We start from the raw sequence: 18,293 nt of genomic DNA on the forward strand, positions 1-18,293 counted from the left end.
TCTCATTTGGTAAAATGAGCCAAAAAGGCATTGATACTCTCTTGGCCTGGGTTAAATGAAGATAAATCAGCAGGTGTGTGGCATCTAGTTAGCTTCCTTTCCCTAGATGCAAGGAGACAGTGGGCAGCTGTGGGTTTCTTCTAATAGCGACAGTGTGGAAAGGGGGCATTCTGGGCGCTTTTCTCAGAAGTGCTGTTTTTGTTTTGGGGGTGGGCACCGGAATGAAGTGCTGTTGGCATGGTTCATCTGGGGATACAGTCAGGCATTTTAAAAAAAACATAGTGGGGAATCTCTAGTACAAAAAGGACAAAGTAAAGAATTATAGCTCAGTGGGATGTGCCCAATTCTGCAGCTCTGCTCACAAAACATTAAAATGAGAGTCTCCATAGCGACCCATAGTTAAAAGCAGAAGTCAACAAATGTGTCCTCTTTTTTGCTGTTTGGAATATGGCAACCTCACTGGTCCCCCACTGCAGTGCAGGGAGCCTTCAGCCACCCTGCCCAAGATGGATTCCAGCTCTTCTTCCTCCTTATTCTTCCCAGCCAGCCTTCCAAATCACCAAACTTTATTCACACCTCAGGGCAAGGGGGGAAGGAGTTCTCTTGTATTGTTAATGTCCATCAATTGTTATTTTGATAGCCGTAGGTCAGCCAGGTTGTTTTACATAAGATAGTCCAGGAACTTGTCTCAACTTGCATTCACCCTTGATATCCCAAATAACCAAAATCCCAGCATTTATTAATTTATAGGGTTTATAAATTCTTAAATCTATAACACCATATATGTACGTACACACACACACACACACTAGAATATGACAATACTCATATCTGTTTTGCTTAGAAAAGCAACAGATCTGCAATATTTATATGGGCTAGAGAAAGGATAAAAACAGCTTCTCCATGGTCTGCCACAAAAACTTACAGTATAGGGAACTCTGACCTCTGACTTGTCCAGTGTCTTCATTTAGTCTTTATTGAAATTCACAAAGAACAGAATCCTGAAACATCCCTAGACAGTGGCATCATGGGATTTTGAAGATAACTCATGATGCGCACAATGATCTCCAAAGTCTTCTTTAACTGCCATCATTTTCTCATCCTTTTGATGATTACACTGTGTAATAACATATGCCCAGGGTATATATTGCTACTAGGTTGTGCATTTGCCCATTCACTGTCAGAACCCAAAATAGGGCAGAGGATTAAATATTTCCCCAAATCCCCCAAACCCTTGTCAATTATTACCCCGCATATATTATATGCTTTCTATTTCAGTGCAACTAATAATAATAATAATAATAATAATAGAAAGTGGAAGAGCTATTCAACACTGCCAAACAGTCATGAAATGTGCTTCCTTCCCCTTTGGCTCAGTTACATACTCACTCTGTTCTCAATACTATGAAGGATGAAAATATTGTACTCTGAATTATTGCTGCTAACATGTGGCACATTTAATCTTTGTAGTTGCACTGATGAAATTTATAGGCATGACTGTGTGGAATTTATATTTTCTATCCTTGACATTTGATATACATGTTAATAAACTGTGGACAGTACTTTATTAGGCAAGCTTACTATTATTTGACTTAGGTAAGAGCTTATGTTGTTGCAGTTGTTTTGATTGTTATGATACCTTTGGGAACAAACTGAAAACTAATACTAAGAGGAAGAGATTCTAATTCAGAGTTGAACACTGACACAATAAACTATGGTTTGAAACTAGCTGTATCTCTGGCACTTAAAGCCAATTTATATTACCAGAAAAATGTTGGTGGTGAAAGCAGGTAAAACATAGTCCCAAAAGGAGTGTTGGTACTTACTTAACTGCCTTCCACTGTAGAAAAATATAAGCTATGTGCAGTGTCTTTCCATACAGTATACAAACAATCAATATTTTTGGTGTTATTACTGTCAGGAGAGATTCTGAAGCCTTAAAGATTATATGATAAAAGTGTCTTAGTCAAGCCACAGCAATCAATTGTGTGCCGTTAAAAACATTACATTACATAATATATCAACAAGTTCATTTTAGAAAAGGTACAGTTGTGAGGTGGATAGAAACTTCGGAGCCAGAACACTTATGAGAAGAGCCCTGCAGAGTTAGTATTCAGAAGGCTTCTTTGTGAGAAAAGCCAAAGCGTTTTTTTAAGTCCTTTTTAAGGTCCTCATGGGGAACCAAGTATTTGACTGTGGGCATAAGTTCAGGAAACTTTGGCTAAAAGCTGATCCATTGACTATGCACTGAACAGAAGGATAATATACACTACTAAATGTGATTTTATTCATAAAGTCATGTAAAGTCCCCTTCATGTATCACTGCCTTGCCGTGGCGAAGGGGCTTGAATAACTCAGAGAAGCTATGAGCTATGCAGTGCAGGGCCACCCAAGATGGACAGGTCATAGTGGAGAGTTTTGACCAAACGTGATCCACCTGGAGCAGGAATCGGCAAGCCACTCCATTATCCCTGCCAAGAAAACTCCATGGACAAAGACAACAGGCATATAAAAGATATGACGCTGGAAGATGAGCCCCTCAGGTCGGAAGGCGTCCAACATGCTACTGAGGAAGAGCGGAGGACAAGTACAAGTAGATTCAGAGCTGATGAAGCGGCTGGGCCAAAGCCAAAAGGATGCTCAGTTGCGGATATGACTGGAAGCGAAAGGAAAGTCCAATGCTGTAAAGAAAAATATTGCATAGGAACCTGGATGGTAAGAACCATGAACCTTGGTAAGTTGGATGTGGTCAAAAATGAGATGGCAAGAATAAATATTGACATCCTGGGCATCAGTGAACTAAAATGGACGGGAATGGGCGAATTCAGTTCGGATGACCACCATATCTACTACTGTGGGCAAGAATCCCGTAAAAGAAATGGAGTGGCCCTCATAGTCAACAAAAAAGTGATAAGAGCTGTACTGGGATGCAATCTCAAAAATGATAGAATGATCTCGATACGAATCCAAGGCAGACCTTTTAACATCACAGTAATCCAAGTTTGGGTGGCGGGTGGCGCTGTGGGTTAAAGCCTCAGTGCCTAGGGTCGGCGGTTCAAATCCCCGCGGCAGGGTGCGCTCCCGCTGTTCAGTCCCAGCGCCTGCCAACCTAGCAGTTCGAAAGCACTCCTAGAATCATAGAATCATAGAGTTGGAAGAGACCACAAGGGCCATCGAGTCCAACCCCCTGCCAAGCAGGAAACACCATCAGAGCACTCCTGACATATGGTTGTCAAGCCTCTGCTTAAAGACCTCCAAAGAAGGAGACTCCACCACACTCTTTGGCAGCAAATTCCATTGTCGAACAGCTCTTACTGTCAGGAAGTTCTTCCTAATGTTTAGGTGGAATCTTCTTTCTTGTAGTTTGGATCCATTGCTCCGTGTCTGCTTCTCTGGAGCAGCAGAAAACAACCTTTCTCCCTCCTCTATGTGACATCCTTTTATATATTTGAACATGGCTATCATATCACCCCTTAACCTCCTCTTCTCCAGGCTAAACATGCCCAGCTCCCTTAGCCGTTCCTCATAAGGCATCGTTTCCAGGCCTTTGACCATTTTGGTTGCCCTCCTCTGGACACGTTCCAGTTTGTCAATGTCCTTCTTGAACTGTGGTGCCCAGAACTGGACACAGTACTCCAGGTGAAGTCTGACCAGAGCAGAATACAGTGGCACTATAATTTCCCTTGATCTAGACGCTATACTCCTATTGATGCAGCCCAGAATTGCATTGGCTTTTTTAGCTGCTGCGTCACACTGTTGACTCATGTCAAGTTTGTGGTCAACCAAGACTCCTAGATCCTTTTCACATGTACTGCTCTCAAGCCAGGTGTCACCCATCTTGTATTTGTGCCTCTCATTTTTTTTGCCCAAGTGCAATACTTTACATTTCTCCCTGTTAAAATTCATCTTGTTTGTTTTGGCCCAGTTCTCTAATCTGTCAAGGTCGTTTTGAAGTGTGATCCTGTCCTCTGGGGTGTTAGCCACCCCTCCCAGTTTGGTGTCATCTGCAAATTTGATCAGGATGCCCTTGAGTCCATCATCCAAGTCGTTGATAAAGATGTTGAATAAGACCGGGCCCAAGACAGAACCCTGTGGCACCCCACTAGTCACTCTTCTCCAGGATGAAGAGGAACCATTGATGAGCACCCTTTGCATCCGGTCAGTCAGCCAGTTACAAATCCACTGAGTGGTAGCATAGTCAAGACCGCATTTTACCAGCTTCTTTACAAGAATATCATGGGGCACCTTGTCAAATGCCTTGCTGAAATCAAGGTAGGCTACATCCACTGCGTTCCCTTCATCTACCAGGCTTGTAATTCTGTCATAAAACGAGATCAGGTTAGTCTGACATGACTTATTTTTCAGAAATCCATGCTGACTATTGGTGATCACAGCATTCCTTTCTAGGTGCTCACAGACTGTTTGCTTAATGATCTGCTCCAGAATCTTCCCTGGTATTGATGTCAGACTGACTGGGCGGTAATTATTTGGGTCCTCTCTTTTCCCCTTTTTGAAAATAGGGACCACATTTGCCCTCCTCCAGTCTGCTGGGACTTCGCCTGTTCTCCAGGAATTCTCAAAGATGATTGCCAGTGGTCCTGGGTGCAAGTAGATAAATAGGGACCGCTTACTAGCGGGAAGGTAAACGGCGTTTCCGTGTGCGGCTCTGGCTCGCCAGAGCAGCGATGTCACGCTGGCCACGTGACCCGGAAGTGTCTCCGGACAGCGCTGGCCCCCGGCCTCTTGAGTGAGATGGGCGCACAACCCTAGAGTCTGTCAAGACTGGCCCGTACGGGCAGGGGTACCTTTACCTTTACCTTTACCTAATCCAAGTTTATGCACCAACCACTGGTGCTGAAGAAACTGAAATTGACCAGTTCTATGAAGACTTACAACACCTTATAGAAATGACACCAAAGAAGGATGTTCTTCTCATTATAGGGGATTGGAATGCTAAAGTAGGGAATCAAGAGATAAAAGGAACAACTGGCAAGTTCGGCCTTGGAGTTCAAAATGAAGCAGGGCAAAGGCTAATAGAGTTCTGCCAAGAGAACAAGCTGGTCATCACAAACACTCTTTTCCAACAACACACGAGATGACTCTACACATGGACATCACCAGATGGGCAGCATCAAAATCAGATTGATTATATTCCCTGCAGCCAAAGATGGAGAAGCTCTATATAGTCAGCAAAAACAAGACCTGGAGCTGACTGTGGCTCAGATCATCAGCTTCTTATAGCAAAATTCAAGCTTAAACTGAAGAAAGTAGGAAAAACCACTGGGCCAGTAAGATACAATCTAAATCAAATCTCTTATGAATACACAATGGAAGTGAGGAACAGGTTTAAGGATTTAGATTTGGTGGACAAAGTGCCTGAAGAACTATGGGTGGAGGCTCGAAACATTATACAGGAGGCAGCAACGAAAACCATCTCAATGAAAAGGAAATGCAAGAAAGCAAAGTGGCTGTCCAATGAGGCCTTATAAATATCAGGGGAGAGAAGGCAAGCAAAATGCAAGGGAGATAGTCAAAGATACAGGAAACTGAATGCATATTTCCAAAAAATAGCAAGGAGAGACAAGAAGGCCTTCTTAAACGAGCAATGCAAAGAAATAGAGGAAAACAATAGAATGGGAAAAACCAGAGATCTGTTCAAGAAAATTGGAGATATGAACGGAACATTTCGCACAAAGATTACCATAATAAAGGACAGAAGTGGTAAGGACCTAACAGAAGCAGAAGACATCAAGAAGAGGTGGCAAGAATACACAGACGAATTATACCAGAAATATATGGATGTCTCGTACACCCCAGGTAGTGTGGTTGCTGACCTTGAGCCAGACATCCTGGAGAGTGAAGTCAAATGGGCCTTAGAAAGCACTGCCAATAACAGTGGAAGTGATGGTATTCCAGCTGCACTATTTAAAATTTTAAAAGATGATGCTGTTAAGGTGCTACACTCAATATGCCAGCAAGTTTGGAAAACTCAGAAGTGGCCAGAGGATTGGAGAAGATCAGTCTAATCCCAATCCCAAAGAAGGGCAGTGCCAAAGAATGCTCCATCTACCCGCACAATTGCACTCATTTCACACGCTAGCAAGGTTATGCTTAAAATTCTACAAGGCAGGCTTAAGCAGTATGTGGACCAAGAACTCCCAGAAGTGCAAGCTGGATTTTGAAGGGGCAGAGGAACCAAAGACCAAATTGCAAGCATGCTCTGGATTATGGAGAAAGCCAGAGAGTTCCAGAAAAACATCAACTTCTGCTTCATTGACTATGTAAAAGCCTTTGACTGTGTCGACCACAGCAAACTATGGCAAGTTCTTAAAGAAATGGGAGTGCCTGATCACCTCATCTGTCTCCTGAGAAATCTCTATGTGGGACAAGAAGCTACAGTTAGAACTGGATATGGAACAGCTGATTGGTTAAAAATTGGGAAAGGAGCACGGCAAGGCTGTGTATTGTCTCCCTGCCTACTTAACTTATATGCAGAATTCATCATGCGAAAGGCTGGGCTGGATGAATCCCAAGCCGGAATTAAGATTGCCGGAAGAAATATCAACAACCTCAGATATGCAGATGACACAACCTTGATGGCAGAAAGTGAGGAGAAATTAAAGGACCTTTTAATGAGGGTGAAAGAGGAGAACACAATATGGTCTGAAGCTCAACATCAAAAAAACGAAGATCATGGCCACTGGTCCCATCACCTCCTGGCAAATAGAAGGGGAAGAAATGGAGACAGTGAGAGATTTTACTTTCTTCGGCTCCTTGATCACTGCAGATGGTGACAGCAGCCACGAAATTAAAAGACGCCTGCTTCTTGGGAGAAAAGCAATGACAAACCTAGACAGCATCTTATAAAGCAGAGACATCACCTTGCCGACAAAGGTCCGTGTAGTTAAAGCTATGGTTTTCCCAGTAGTGATGTATGGAAGTGAGAGCTGGACCATAAAGAAGGCTGATCGACAAAGAATTGATGCTTTTGAATTATGGTGTTGGAGGAGACTCTTGAGAGTCCCATGGACTGCAAGAAGATCAAACGTACCCATTCTTAAGGAAATCAGCCCTGAGTGCTCACTGGAAGGTCAGATCGTGAAGCTGAGGATCCAATACTTTGGCCACCTCATGAGAAGAGAAGACTCCCTGGAAAAGACCCTGATGTTGGGAAAGATGGAGGGCACAAGGAGAAGGGGACGACAGAGGACGAGATGGTTGGACAGTGTTCTCGAAGCTACCAGCATGAGTTTGACCAAACTGTGGGAGGGAGTGGAAGACAGGAGTGCCTGGCGTTCTCTGGTCCAAGGGGTCACGAAGAGTCGGACACGACTAAACGACTAAACAACAACAACATGTAAAGTATAAGAAATAATTCAAAAAAATCTTACATCTGTGCCATGTTTTGCTTTAGTAAGATCCTGTTTGTAGCGGGCAGTTTTTTAATATTTTCTTATCAAATTACAATGCCATTTATCATAGCAGCATGCTCAAGGCACTTTATAATGAAAGCATGCATTGAACAATTGGAATTTTTTCCTCAAAAAGCAGCAAAGCCAAGCCAAAATTAGCAACTGTATACAAAACGTAGCACACACATGTACTGTCCTTGGTTCTGCAGGACACAGGCAGAGAGCGCCTGTATTCCATGTGTGCAGTAGCTTCTCTGTCTGATAGGCATCTGGCACATGCATGCACGCTGTGGCAGCAGGGATGGCTCAAGACATTTCGGCACCTGAGGCAAACCACAAAAGGGTGTCCCCCGCCTGGCCAGGGATAAGGGGTGAGTGAAAATTCACATCAGGAACAAGGGGGGAAATAAAGATCTACACGGGGAACAAGGCTTGGAGGAAACTAGTAGAACCTCCTATTGGCTAAGAGGTCAAGGTAGAGGTGGCATGGAGGGAGCAGATCTGGCCTCCAAGGAGCACCCCACAGCTGTTGCTGCCACCGTGACAGAAGCAGCAGGCAATGCATTCCCTGGAGACCAGATCTGCTGCCCCTGTGGATCCTGCCACCCAAAGTAGTTGTCTCACCTTGCCTCATGGGTGAGCCAGCCCTGTGTGGTGGCATGTGGAGGGCAGGGCTATTTAATCGTTCCCTGACTCCCCCAAAGCCTTCTGCATTTTGTTTGTATGTGGTTGAAATGGTTTGTCACCACCACTCTTCAGCTCCCAGAGACCAGACTGGGGTCTTGGGAAAGGGACGGATGAAATACCTCTTACCTTTGGAAGGGTTGCCTCCCCTAGTTTGCTATCTGCAGTGAGTGTCCTGCACTACGATTCCCTTCTGCAAATCTGTTGTGCTAAATTAATAAATGTGGCCCCGTCTGCCCAGCTTGTGTGTCTTGCCTCCTTGTTTCCAGGGTGGTTGCAAATGTTTTGTAGTCATTGTAATCTCTGGGTGTGATGTATTTCCCAGCTAGCAGAAGAGAAGGCAGCAATTGCATGCATATACTGAAGCCCCTGCAAATAAATATATGGCAATTGCAAGGACACTATTATTTCATTTCTTGTTCAAATATGCAATTTATTTGCGATCCATGTTTCATTTCTTGTACATCTCTTGTTCATGTCAGTTTCAGAGGTGCTGGATTATCTGTGCATTATTTTTATTAAATTTTCTGTCTTACAATTTAGAATATTCATTTAAACAACCTTAAAATGTCAATGACCTCCCTTATTCTCTTTCCATGGTTCATTTTGCATATCATAAATCCTTGAGTATTTTACATAAACTAAACCATTCAGTAATCCATTATCACGTCCATCAAAACTTGTTTACACTGGAACTTTTTATAATAAATTGCTGTAAGTCCATCCGGTCCCAGGGCTTTCCCCATCTTCATTCTCTGTATTGTCATTTGTACTTCCAGTATCGATATGGGTGGTGGATTATCATGAAGAAATCACAAGTCTGAAGTGTATGCAGACAAGGATGTCAGTATTCTCAATGGTGCATTTAAGGAAATGATTTCACAGGGTTTTACTTTTATATATATATAAAAGAATGTTTATACTGTGTTCGGATCCAGTAGGATACCCAAAGCAGCAAACCAACATAACGTAACAGCAATCACAACATAAAAGTTTAAATCAGACCAGCAGCAAGTACCATCTAAACATCATCCAGCACACAATATGAACTGAAATTAAACAATAAAGGTTAATGCTATACGAGGAAAGAGAATAAAGAGTTTGTTCATATTGGTCACTCTAATATATAACCATCAGTTTTCTACCAACTCCTTTCCCAATTGTATTCCTTCCCAGGCACTTACAAATATTGCATTATGATTATGGTTATGGTTCTTATCAGCCAAGACAGGCCTTTTTCACAGCCTTACAACCTAATAGACATGATACAAAAAGAAAAAAGAAAGGTGAGTGGATAAACAGCACAGAGAAGGTTCAAAGTTTAATCTTTGGATAAAAGAACCACAGCTAGCAAGATAAGAAAAACCTCTGCCTGAGATCTTGCAGAATTGCTATTGGTCATTGTAAGCATTGGGCGGGTTTGCATGACACAATAATCAAAACTATGGCTTCACAGGACTGCAAATGTTCAGGATCCCCAAAAGGGGCTCACAGCTGCTTTGCTTTGCTCCCCCCCAACCTCTTTTTATGCCACACTACACTGAGCTAAGCCGAGATTTGGCTCAGCAGGTCATCTGAACCAGATGTGTGACCAGTAATGAGATATGCCACTCTGTTCAATGTATATGGAATCTAGATCTTCCCAAGAGAACACAGAATAGGCTCCTGCCCAGGCATTTAAGGCAGGAACATATACACAGTTTATCGCTCCGAGTCTTCAGGTAGTGCCATATCTGGAATATTTCTAAGCATTTTCAGAAACTGAACATGACACATGATGCTTTACAAGGATTCTCCAAGGCCTGAGCTGAAATGGCTAAGGAACTCCTCAAGGAAAATTTGTTCTCCTGTGAACCAGAAGTCAGATGCAAACTTACCCAAGTGTAGCTGTAGCTTTTGGCTTTTGATTTGAACATAAATATTGTTACATTAGTCCCTCTCACAGCAGCTGCTGCTGCTGAAATAGGGTTGTCTGGGCTTCAATGTATTAAGCATATAAGCATGAAGAAAACTTGAGAAAGCTCTGTGAGTCTTTGGGAAACCAAAACACAGGAGGCCAACACTTTGAAATATTGATGGTGATTGGTATTAACCAGATTGGCCATCAGTGCATTGCTCATGTTCTGCCAACCGCTTTGGGTAATGACTGTGTTTGCAAACACAGGACAACATGAGCAGTCAGTGGAAGTCTCTGCCCAGTGTATTGGGCAAAGAGGGCTCAGCAGGGCAATTTTCAACCATGCTGGATACCAACATAACATTAATGTTAGAAACCAAACAGTTAGCTAGCCTGGCAGTTTTGGGGGTTTTCCCAGTGAAGGTGCCTTAGGCATATTGTCTTGGCTGCTGCACCCACATGCTAGTTTGTGTGAAGTACAGACAAAACATCCAAACATAAATGAAATACAAATAGGCTGCAGATTGTCAACTGACCAACAGTTATTTTTCTTTTATTGAAGCACACTATTAAAAGATGCATAAATGTAAATGAACTTAAAACTAGTCTGCTTCTCCACCCTTGCAGCCAGATGCATTAAGAAATCCAGAAGAATCGGTACCTAATCTAGCAGCTAGCAAAGGGAAAAGATTTCTACTGTAAGCAGGGCACGGCTAAATATTCTTTCCTTTTGAGTTGAGTTGCAAGTAAAAATGAATCTTTTAAGGACAGAAAGAAATGTGAACTGTGAGAATGTTCAGCATGTAAAAATTCTCCCACTCCTTCCTAGAATTGCAGGGTTTTCTACAGTTGGTAAGACGTAAAAGATTCATTTCTGCATATCACTCACTAAAAAATAATAATAATAATACAGTACACAGGAGCAAGGGTTTATATATTAAAAATAAATTAAAAAATAAGAATCAGATTACCATCCCACGATCTCTCTGAGGGCTATTTGACAATGGAACGGACTCCCTTGGGAGGTGGCAGGTTCTCCTTCCTGAAGGTTTCTAAGCAGAGGCTGGTTTGCCATCTGTCCAGGATGCTTTAGCTGAGATTCCTGCATTGCACGGGGTTGGACTAGATGGCCCTTGGGAGCCCTTCCAACTCTACACTTCTATGATTCTGTGATTCTAGAAGCTTTTATCACCTAACTGATCATTTTCAAAATGTCATTATGTAGGACTGTAATAATTACATTATTACCATTGACCAATTGACACACACACACACAAAAATCACAAAACAGTGGATACTTTTCACATTGGGCAATTTATATGGCTGCTGCAGGATATTGGCTGGCCAATGTGCACACTACCCCATTGTCAATGTCCGCTATGCATGTTTATTTATACATTTGGACAATTTATGTACCGCTTACATTTAAGCAACATTCTAAGCGTTTTACTGTCTAGGTAGAATATGTTGATCAGGCTGTGGGTTTAATTCCCTGCTCATACTGTCCGTTTCTGTGCATCTTCCATACCTTCATATGAATTAGCATCATTATTAATGATGTGTCTGTGTGTCAGTCAACTTATATTACACAGTGTGCATACATGTGCATAATAAAAGGTTTCTCTGCATGTTGGGTTTTTACTCCTGATCAACACAGGGTGATACATTTCACTATCAGCTGAGCTATAGAAACTATCATATTGTTATAGCTTCAATTGCAGTTTCCCAAGTAAGGTGCCTGCTTGGAGCCCACTTCACTCACACATAAACAAGCAGAACTGAGCAGAACCCTGCTGTGAAAGGCAATGGTTCCATAATTAGGTTGCATTAAACTATCTATAGAAAGCTCAAAAAGTGCTCATTTGGTTACATTTATGTACTGAGTAGAAAAGATAATTTGCGAAGAAGAGCCCATAAGCAGACACACTGACTGCATTTGCTTCCTTCTCAGCCTATTTCAAAGTGAGAGTAAAGGAGGGGGAAAGTATTAAATTTTATTTTCCATGTTACTTTTTGTCTTGTGATGACCTCTCCTGGCTAAGCTGTTCATTATCCTTGATGCAAACAGTTAAGAGTCTTCAGATCATTGTTTTTAAACCTTGTCATAAGGCCATCAGTAGGTACAGCTGCTTATGGTTGGGTCTGATAAATGTTACCTTTCAATACGGTACTGTTTGCAAAGGATAGAACATTTTATTTACATTGCATTATTATTATACTATATCTGAAACTCATATTTATTTTAAACTATAAAATGGTCATATTAAAATGTGAACATTTGCTCTTGATGGCCTTTGAATTTTAATTTTAGTGAAACGACTTGGCCAAACCATATGGAAAAATATGTAAAAGTTTAAAAAGAAGTATTTTCAGCTCTCTCTACTAAAAATAATACAAATACTTGGTGCTCTAGTTCTAGCACAATAGAACCAACTATAGAGCAATATGTAGTTTCTTGTGTGAAGGAGCAGCTTTCAAAACAGTAACTTGTAGAACGAGTGCAAGTAAACTTTTGGTGCTGCTCTGTCATATTTCACACTCCTTTGTGCACACTTCCACATGAATATGTGCAGTGACCTCAGCAATTTCCACACACAACCAAAGATAGCCTTGCATTTCCTAGTAAATAGTCCTTTAGTTTAATCTTTCAGCTCCCATTTCAACAGCCATTCAGCAACCTAGCAGGTCATCCTTGCATTTTCAAGGTATTTGTGGGTGGCATCTTCCAGCTGCATTAAAATCAACAGAGTTCTGCCACTGCCTTTGAGGGGATGTACATCACCCTCAGAACTCCATATGCAGTAAATAGTCCAGTTTAGTCTTCCAGTTCCCATTTCAACAGCAGGACAGTAAGGCAGAAAACTTCAAAACTGCTCAGTAACGGGTAGCTCTGTAATTACCCCCTCAAAAAACCCCCACTAATTTCTATGGTGCAATCAAACTGGACATCAGTTTGCAGATTAATTTCATCTGCCAAAGTCTTACATATCACAGTGTTCAAGTAACATTACCAAATCTGAGAGCAAACTAAGCCTCCTTTGTTGCTCCTTCACTGTCACTTGGAAGGATATACCTTTACGATTCTCTGCAAGAATGTTTTGCATACACTTTTCATTTGCCAGAAGGTAATTGGGTTTGTTATAATGGTTCAAGAAAGCAGATGTACTTATATTGCTTGATTTGCTTTATGCAACTATTCATCTGTTAGCAGCCAGTCCCTCTTCTGCCTTCTCCAATACTGGCAACAAGGGATCACAAGGTAATAATAAAAAAAAAAAACTATTGAATCTAGGAAACTGGGAAAGTATAGCTATATGATATCCATATGTTGCATATACAGTAGAGAATGGGGTTTTGTTTTGTTTTCAAAAGAGACAACATGGAAATTTTACTTACAGAAGGTTCTTGTCCAATTTTTTTTAAAATGAGCAAATAATGGTTGTATGATGCCTGCATCCAAGCTTGAATAACATTAAAACAAGTACCACAAATCAGTGCACATGGATAAACTTCTTGCATTATGATACAACACTAGGAGGTAACACAAACTAGCTTCCCTGCAAGTTGATACAGCAACAGTGCTATACAGAGACAGTTTAAAAATATGATGCAGGGTACATTTACGTGAACATGAAGAAAAATGTACAAGGGTTGAGTTTCAATACACCATCTAGAACGCACTGAGCTTGTAGCAGCCAGAGGAAAGGTACAACCAGGTCTTCTTGACTTCCTGTGGTAGAAACCCTACAACACCACATTTACCATTAACTGGAAGACATTCACATTCAGAATCTATATGGGATAAGCCATGTGCACCAAGCACAAAAAATCCTCATTGGATTGTTTCTGAAAGAAAGCGCGACATTGCTCAAACCAGTTTGCAGGGTGCAATTATTTGGTTCATATACTGAACCATGTTTTTCGTTGTGTCATACATGGTATCTTTCAAATGTACCACAGACATTGGAAAATAATCCCTTGCATTTGGGACTGAATAAATGCCAGTTATTTTCAGGGTTCAACCATGGTATGCCAAGCCTCAAGTGTGGCATATTTCACATAAACATAAATGAAATTTCACCAGATCAAGTGCAAAGGGCATTTACTTAATCACCAAGGAACTGCAAAGAATCTCCAAACTTCAAGGATCTGCTCTGGCATTTCTCCCCTTCTTCCTATAAATAAAGTAGTGCTTTTTGTTTTCCAGAACTGAAGGTAACAGATGCAAAGGTGCTGAGTCAAATATCAAGACTTGTACATTGACTATTAAATTTTCCAGGTGATTTATTACAAGAACACAGCATGCACTGCCCACACTCCAAAACAAACAGCAAAACTAGCACACTGAGCCACAGGCGTGCAGCGTCTGCTTTCCAGATCACTGTGAACGTAAAAAGGAATCTGCAGATCTTTGAATTAAAAGCTGTATATTTGATAACCCTACAACAACCCTCTCTATAGAGACTGGAGAGGTGGTTAAATACTTCAGTCTGGCATCCGCCAACCAACGCTAAAAGCTTACAGTCATTTTCGACTTTCAGTGTTTCAACTTGCCCTTAGCTCAACAGATCTGGCAACAGAGTTAGGCCCATCTCAAAGTGCCCTGGATGCAACCCCCTCGCCCACCAACTGTTTGCTCATCGTTTATGTAACAAACATCCCTTTCTCAAGAATGAAACACAGAGGCAACGGCTTTAGTCCAACTTCACCGATTTTGCTTTGAGAAGGAAAAGTTTGTATTTCTTTCTAAATCAAGCCTTCTCCAACCAGATCAGCAGCAAAATCCCGAGTCATAGCGCCTATTGCCCACTCTTCTGAGCGCGCACCAACGCTCCTGGCACTTGAAAGTCAAACCGCTGCCAATCCCACCGAAGAGTGGACAAAGAACTTCCGAGAGAGCCCACTAGCAAGCCTAGGTCTAGTTGAGGATCGACAACAGCACCCTCGCTACGGAAATAGTGGACCAGATCCACAAGCCTTCTGCTGTTGCGGTGATCGCCCAAAAGAGAGCCACCAGCACCAAACCAGCACCGAATTCGAGCTCCGACTAGGGAATCCGATTCTCCCTCCCGAACCGCTCTGGCCAGTTTAATACAGAAACGAGGTACTCACGGGAGGACGGCAGAGCTGTCCGGGCTCTGCAGCTGATGTTGCTGAAAATCCACAGGAAGAGAGCTGCCCGGCAGCCGGCTCGGAGAACCACCACCATCCTGTGCTTCCAGACTCCTCGTTAGTCCAAGGCGCCAGGTGCAGAAGAGCCGTCGGATCCTCCTCTCCGTCGGATCTGCCCTCTGCTCGCCGGGGGTAGATCTCTCTCTGTGTGTGTCTCTCTCTGAATTCAAGTCCCGGGGACTTAGTTTTTCCTTTCCCGGTGATGCTGCGCCCCCTCTTCGAGGTCCTAATGGGAACAGGGGTTTCGAGCGGGGTATCAGGAAGGGAGAGGCGAGGGAAAGCGCCTCTCGCTGCCGGTGCTGGCACCGCTGCAGCGAGCCCTTCCTTGCGCACAGCGGAGGGCTGGCTGCTTCCGGGAGCTTCCCTGCTCGCCTCTCTCTATATACGGCGACGCGGAGCGCTCACGCAGCGCCAACCGGCGAGCCAGCCAGGCAGAGGGATCAAGGAGAGCGAAGGAGCGGGAGACCGGGACCCTCCCGGCGCCGCAGAGGAGCTGCCTTAGACGCTCTCGCCTCCTGCGTTCATCGCTCGCCAGCAAGAGGAAACGCCGCCGCCGCCGCCGTGGCCACGACTAGCAGCAGTGGCAGCATAACCAGCAACCGAGAGGGAGGGAGGGAGAGCTCGGTGGGGGGTGGGGTTGGAAAGAGCTGGGATGGGAAAATCCTCCTCTCCCCTCCTTCGGCTTCTCTGCCTTCTCCGGCGGCTCCTCCTCTTCGCCAGGGAAAGATCCCCCTCTCTGCAACTCTTCGGCACTTGCCTAGTTTCAAAGCAAAAGAAACACCCCCAGCTCCCCCCCCCTCCGCTCCTGGCTGCTCCGGAGGGGCTGCTGCCGGGGAAGCGGGAGGCGGCCTCGCTCCGCGATCGGCGGCGCTGCTGGCGCTGTCCGTGGTGCTGAACTTAGAAGCGGAGGCTCGTCAGCCGGGCGGGGCGTTTTCCTGCTCCTCGCCTCCTTTCCCCCTTTATCCGTTTCTAAAAGGAAGGGGTGGGGGGGAGGTGGCCCCCTGTTTTGCTGACTTCTCAGGTGTTCCCCCTTCGAAGCGAGATGGTACAGGCTCTCTGTGTTCCAACCTCCTGGGATGCACAAGCGAAGGCAGTCCAGCAAGCAAGTCTTCCGAGCGGTCCTAAGTACTAGAATCAGAAACTCAGCATCCCGGTTGTGAAGCGAGTAAAGAGGACTGCGGAAGGCTCCAATGCAGATGTTCCCCCCCCCTTCCCGTTGTGCAATTAGAAGCACACACGCACGCAGAGCGGGCAGGAGGGCGGCAAGGCTGCATTAAAGTAATAGACCTCTTGCCTTCAAGGAACCGGTAATGCAATCAGGCATTATTGTAGCTTTGGTTGGAAAAGGCTTCAAGAAACCCTTCTCCCTGCGGCTGCGGCTGCTGCTACTCTCTTTCTCTCTCTCTCTCTCTCTCTCCCCCCCCCCCCCCACTCCTTGCAAGTCTTGAGATGAAAGTTGCTGCATTCTAGAGGAATATTGTCTGCTATTACCATTCATTTGATGTTGGCTGTTTTGGTACATTCATCTCTTATTTTCTAGCTGTTCTTTTGAGTACATGAGGTAAAAAATAGTTTATTTAAAGGCTGTAGAATAATACTGATAAAGGAATAAAATATTTCTCAGAAATGTCACTGATTGTATGTTCGCATGGTGATGGTGGGTAAATGGGGCTCAGATATTGTCTGCCAGGAAATATTTATTATTAGCAAATTGTAAATTAGTAAACTGATCTTAAAATAGCCACTTCTAACAATAACAGTGCAAACTTAAACATTTCTACACAGAAATATGTTCTGTTGAGGTGAGTGGGCATAACTCCCTGTAAAATGAGTATACGATTGCAGACTAAGCTACATCTTCAATATGTGAGATAGTTAGCTGTTAATTTTCTTGTAAAGAAGCACTGAAAACTATGCATTAAGATGAATGCTGAAAAACAAATGACAACCGAAAGCAATGACATGCCTGGAATGACCACTGAATGTGATGGGAAGCTAACTTTAGTGTCTTCTTCATCTTAAGTATTTTTTTACATTGAAGGTGTTTCAACATCAACTTTTAGGCTCAGGGAAGGGGCAGAGAGTAGTTCACCTTTAAAAATCATGTGTGTGCATAAAACATATGAAGATGTCACTATAGAGCCTGGCCATTGTGTCAATATGGAGAGAAATGCTATACAGTGGTACCTCAGGTTACATACGCTTCAGGTTACATACACCTCAGGTTACAGACTCCGCTAACCCAGAAATAGTGCTTCAAGTTAAGAACTTTGCTTCAGGATGAGAACAGAAATCGTGCTCTGGCGGCGCGGCGGCAGCAGGAGGCCCCATTAGCTAAAGTGGTGCTTCAGGTTAAGAACAGTTTCAGGTTAAGAACGGACCTCTGGCACGAATTAAGTACTTAACCCGAGGTACCACTGTATTGGGAGAAATAGATACAGGATGTTAAAAGCAGGTTGCCTAGCTTTAGCTAATGGAGACTAGCTCACACAACAACTAGGACAAAGCTCAGGTGTAAGGATAGAAATTGACACATAACTCAGAGTATGAAATTTGACAGCTGGCATACAAAATTTGATGGAAACTTTGGGAGTGAGCATATAAAATATTTAAATTTGATATCTCACCTCCAAATGCTTCCGCCATATGTAAGCAAGATCTAGAAATGGAACGTTGGGTGAAGTTATGCAGCTAGGAGTGAGCCTCATTATCTGTGACCAGGGATGCCAAAAGGGTTTCACTTTGCATCCCACACCCCCTGCCTGCAATCTATTGACAAGAACTGCTGCTTATGTACATACATTAACGTAGCCTAGCCAACCTAGCACGGCTGTTGCAAATGTAAAAGGCGAGAGGAGAGAAAACAGTATGTAGACTTGAGATCCTGGGTGGAAAAGCACGATGCAAGTACATGTGACATAGCCCATAGTTAAAATATGGAATACACTCCCACAAGAGGCAGTAATGGCTGCCACCTTGGATAGCTTTAAAATAGAATTGGACAAATTCATGGAGGATAAGGCAATCGATGGTTATGCTCTGCCTCCATGATCAGAAGCTATATGCTTCTGGATACCAGTTGTTTGAAACTGCAGGAAAGGAGTGTGTTCTTGTGCTTGGGTCCTGCT

At 43.4% G+C, this 18,293-nt stretch overlaps 1 protein-coding gene across 1 annotated transcript in view; it reads right to left on the minus strand.

The window, feature by feature from the left end:
* CNTNAP2 (contactin associated protein 2) overlaps nt 1–16,225 on the minus strand; it is a 965,530-nt gene extending 949,305 nt beyond the window's left edge. Inside the window, exon 1 of the mRNA XM_083407007.1 lies at nt 15,106–16,225. Within this exon, the coding sequence (XP_083263133.1) occupies nt 15,106–15,202 (97 nt within the window). The 5' untranslated portion in view covers nt 15,203–16,225. The remainder of the gene's footprint in view (nt 1–15,105) is intronic.
* Between the last annotated feature and the right edge of the window lie 2,068 nt (nt 16,226–18,293).

This window comes from Podarcis tiliguerta (assembly GCF_965153285.1).
Source record: "Podarcis tiliguerta genome assembly, chromosome: 12".
Taxonomy (NCBI): Eukaryota; Metazoa; Chordata; class Lepidosauria; order Squamata; family Lacertidae; genus Podarcis; species Podarcis tiliguerta.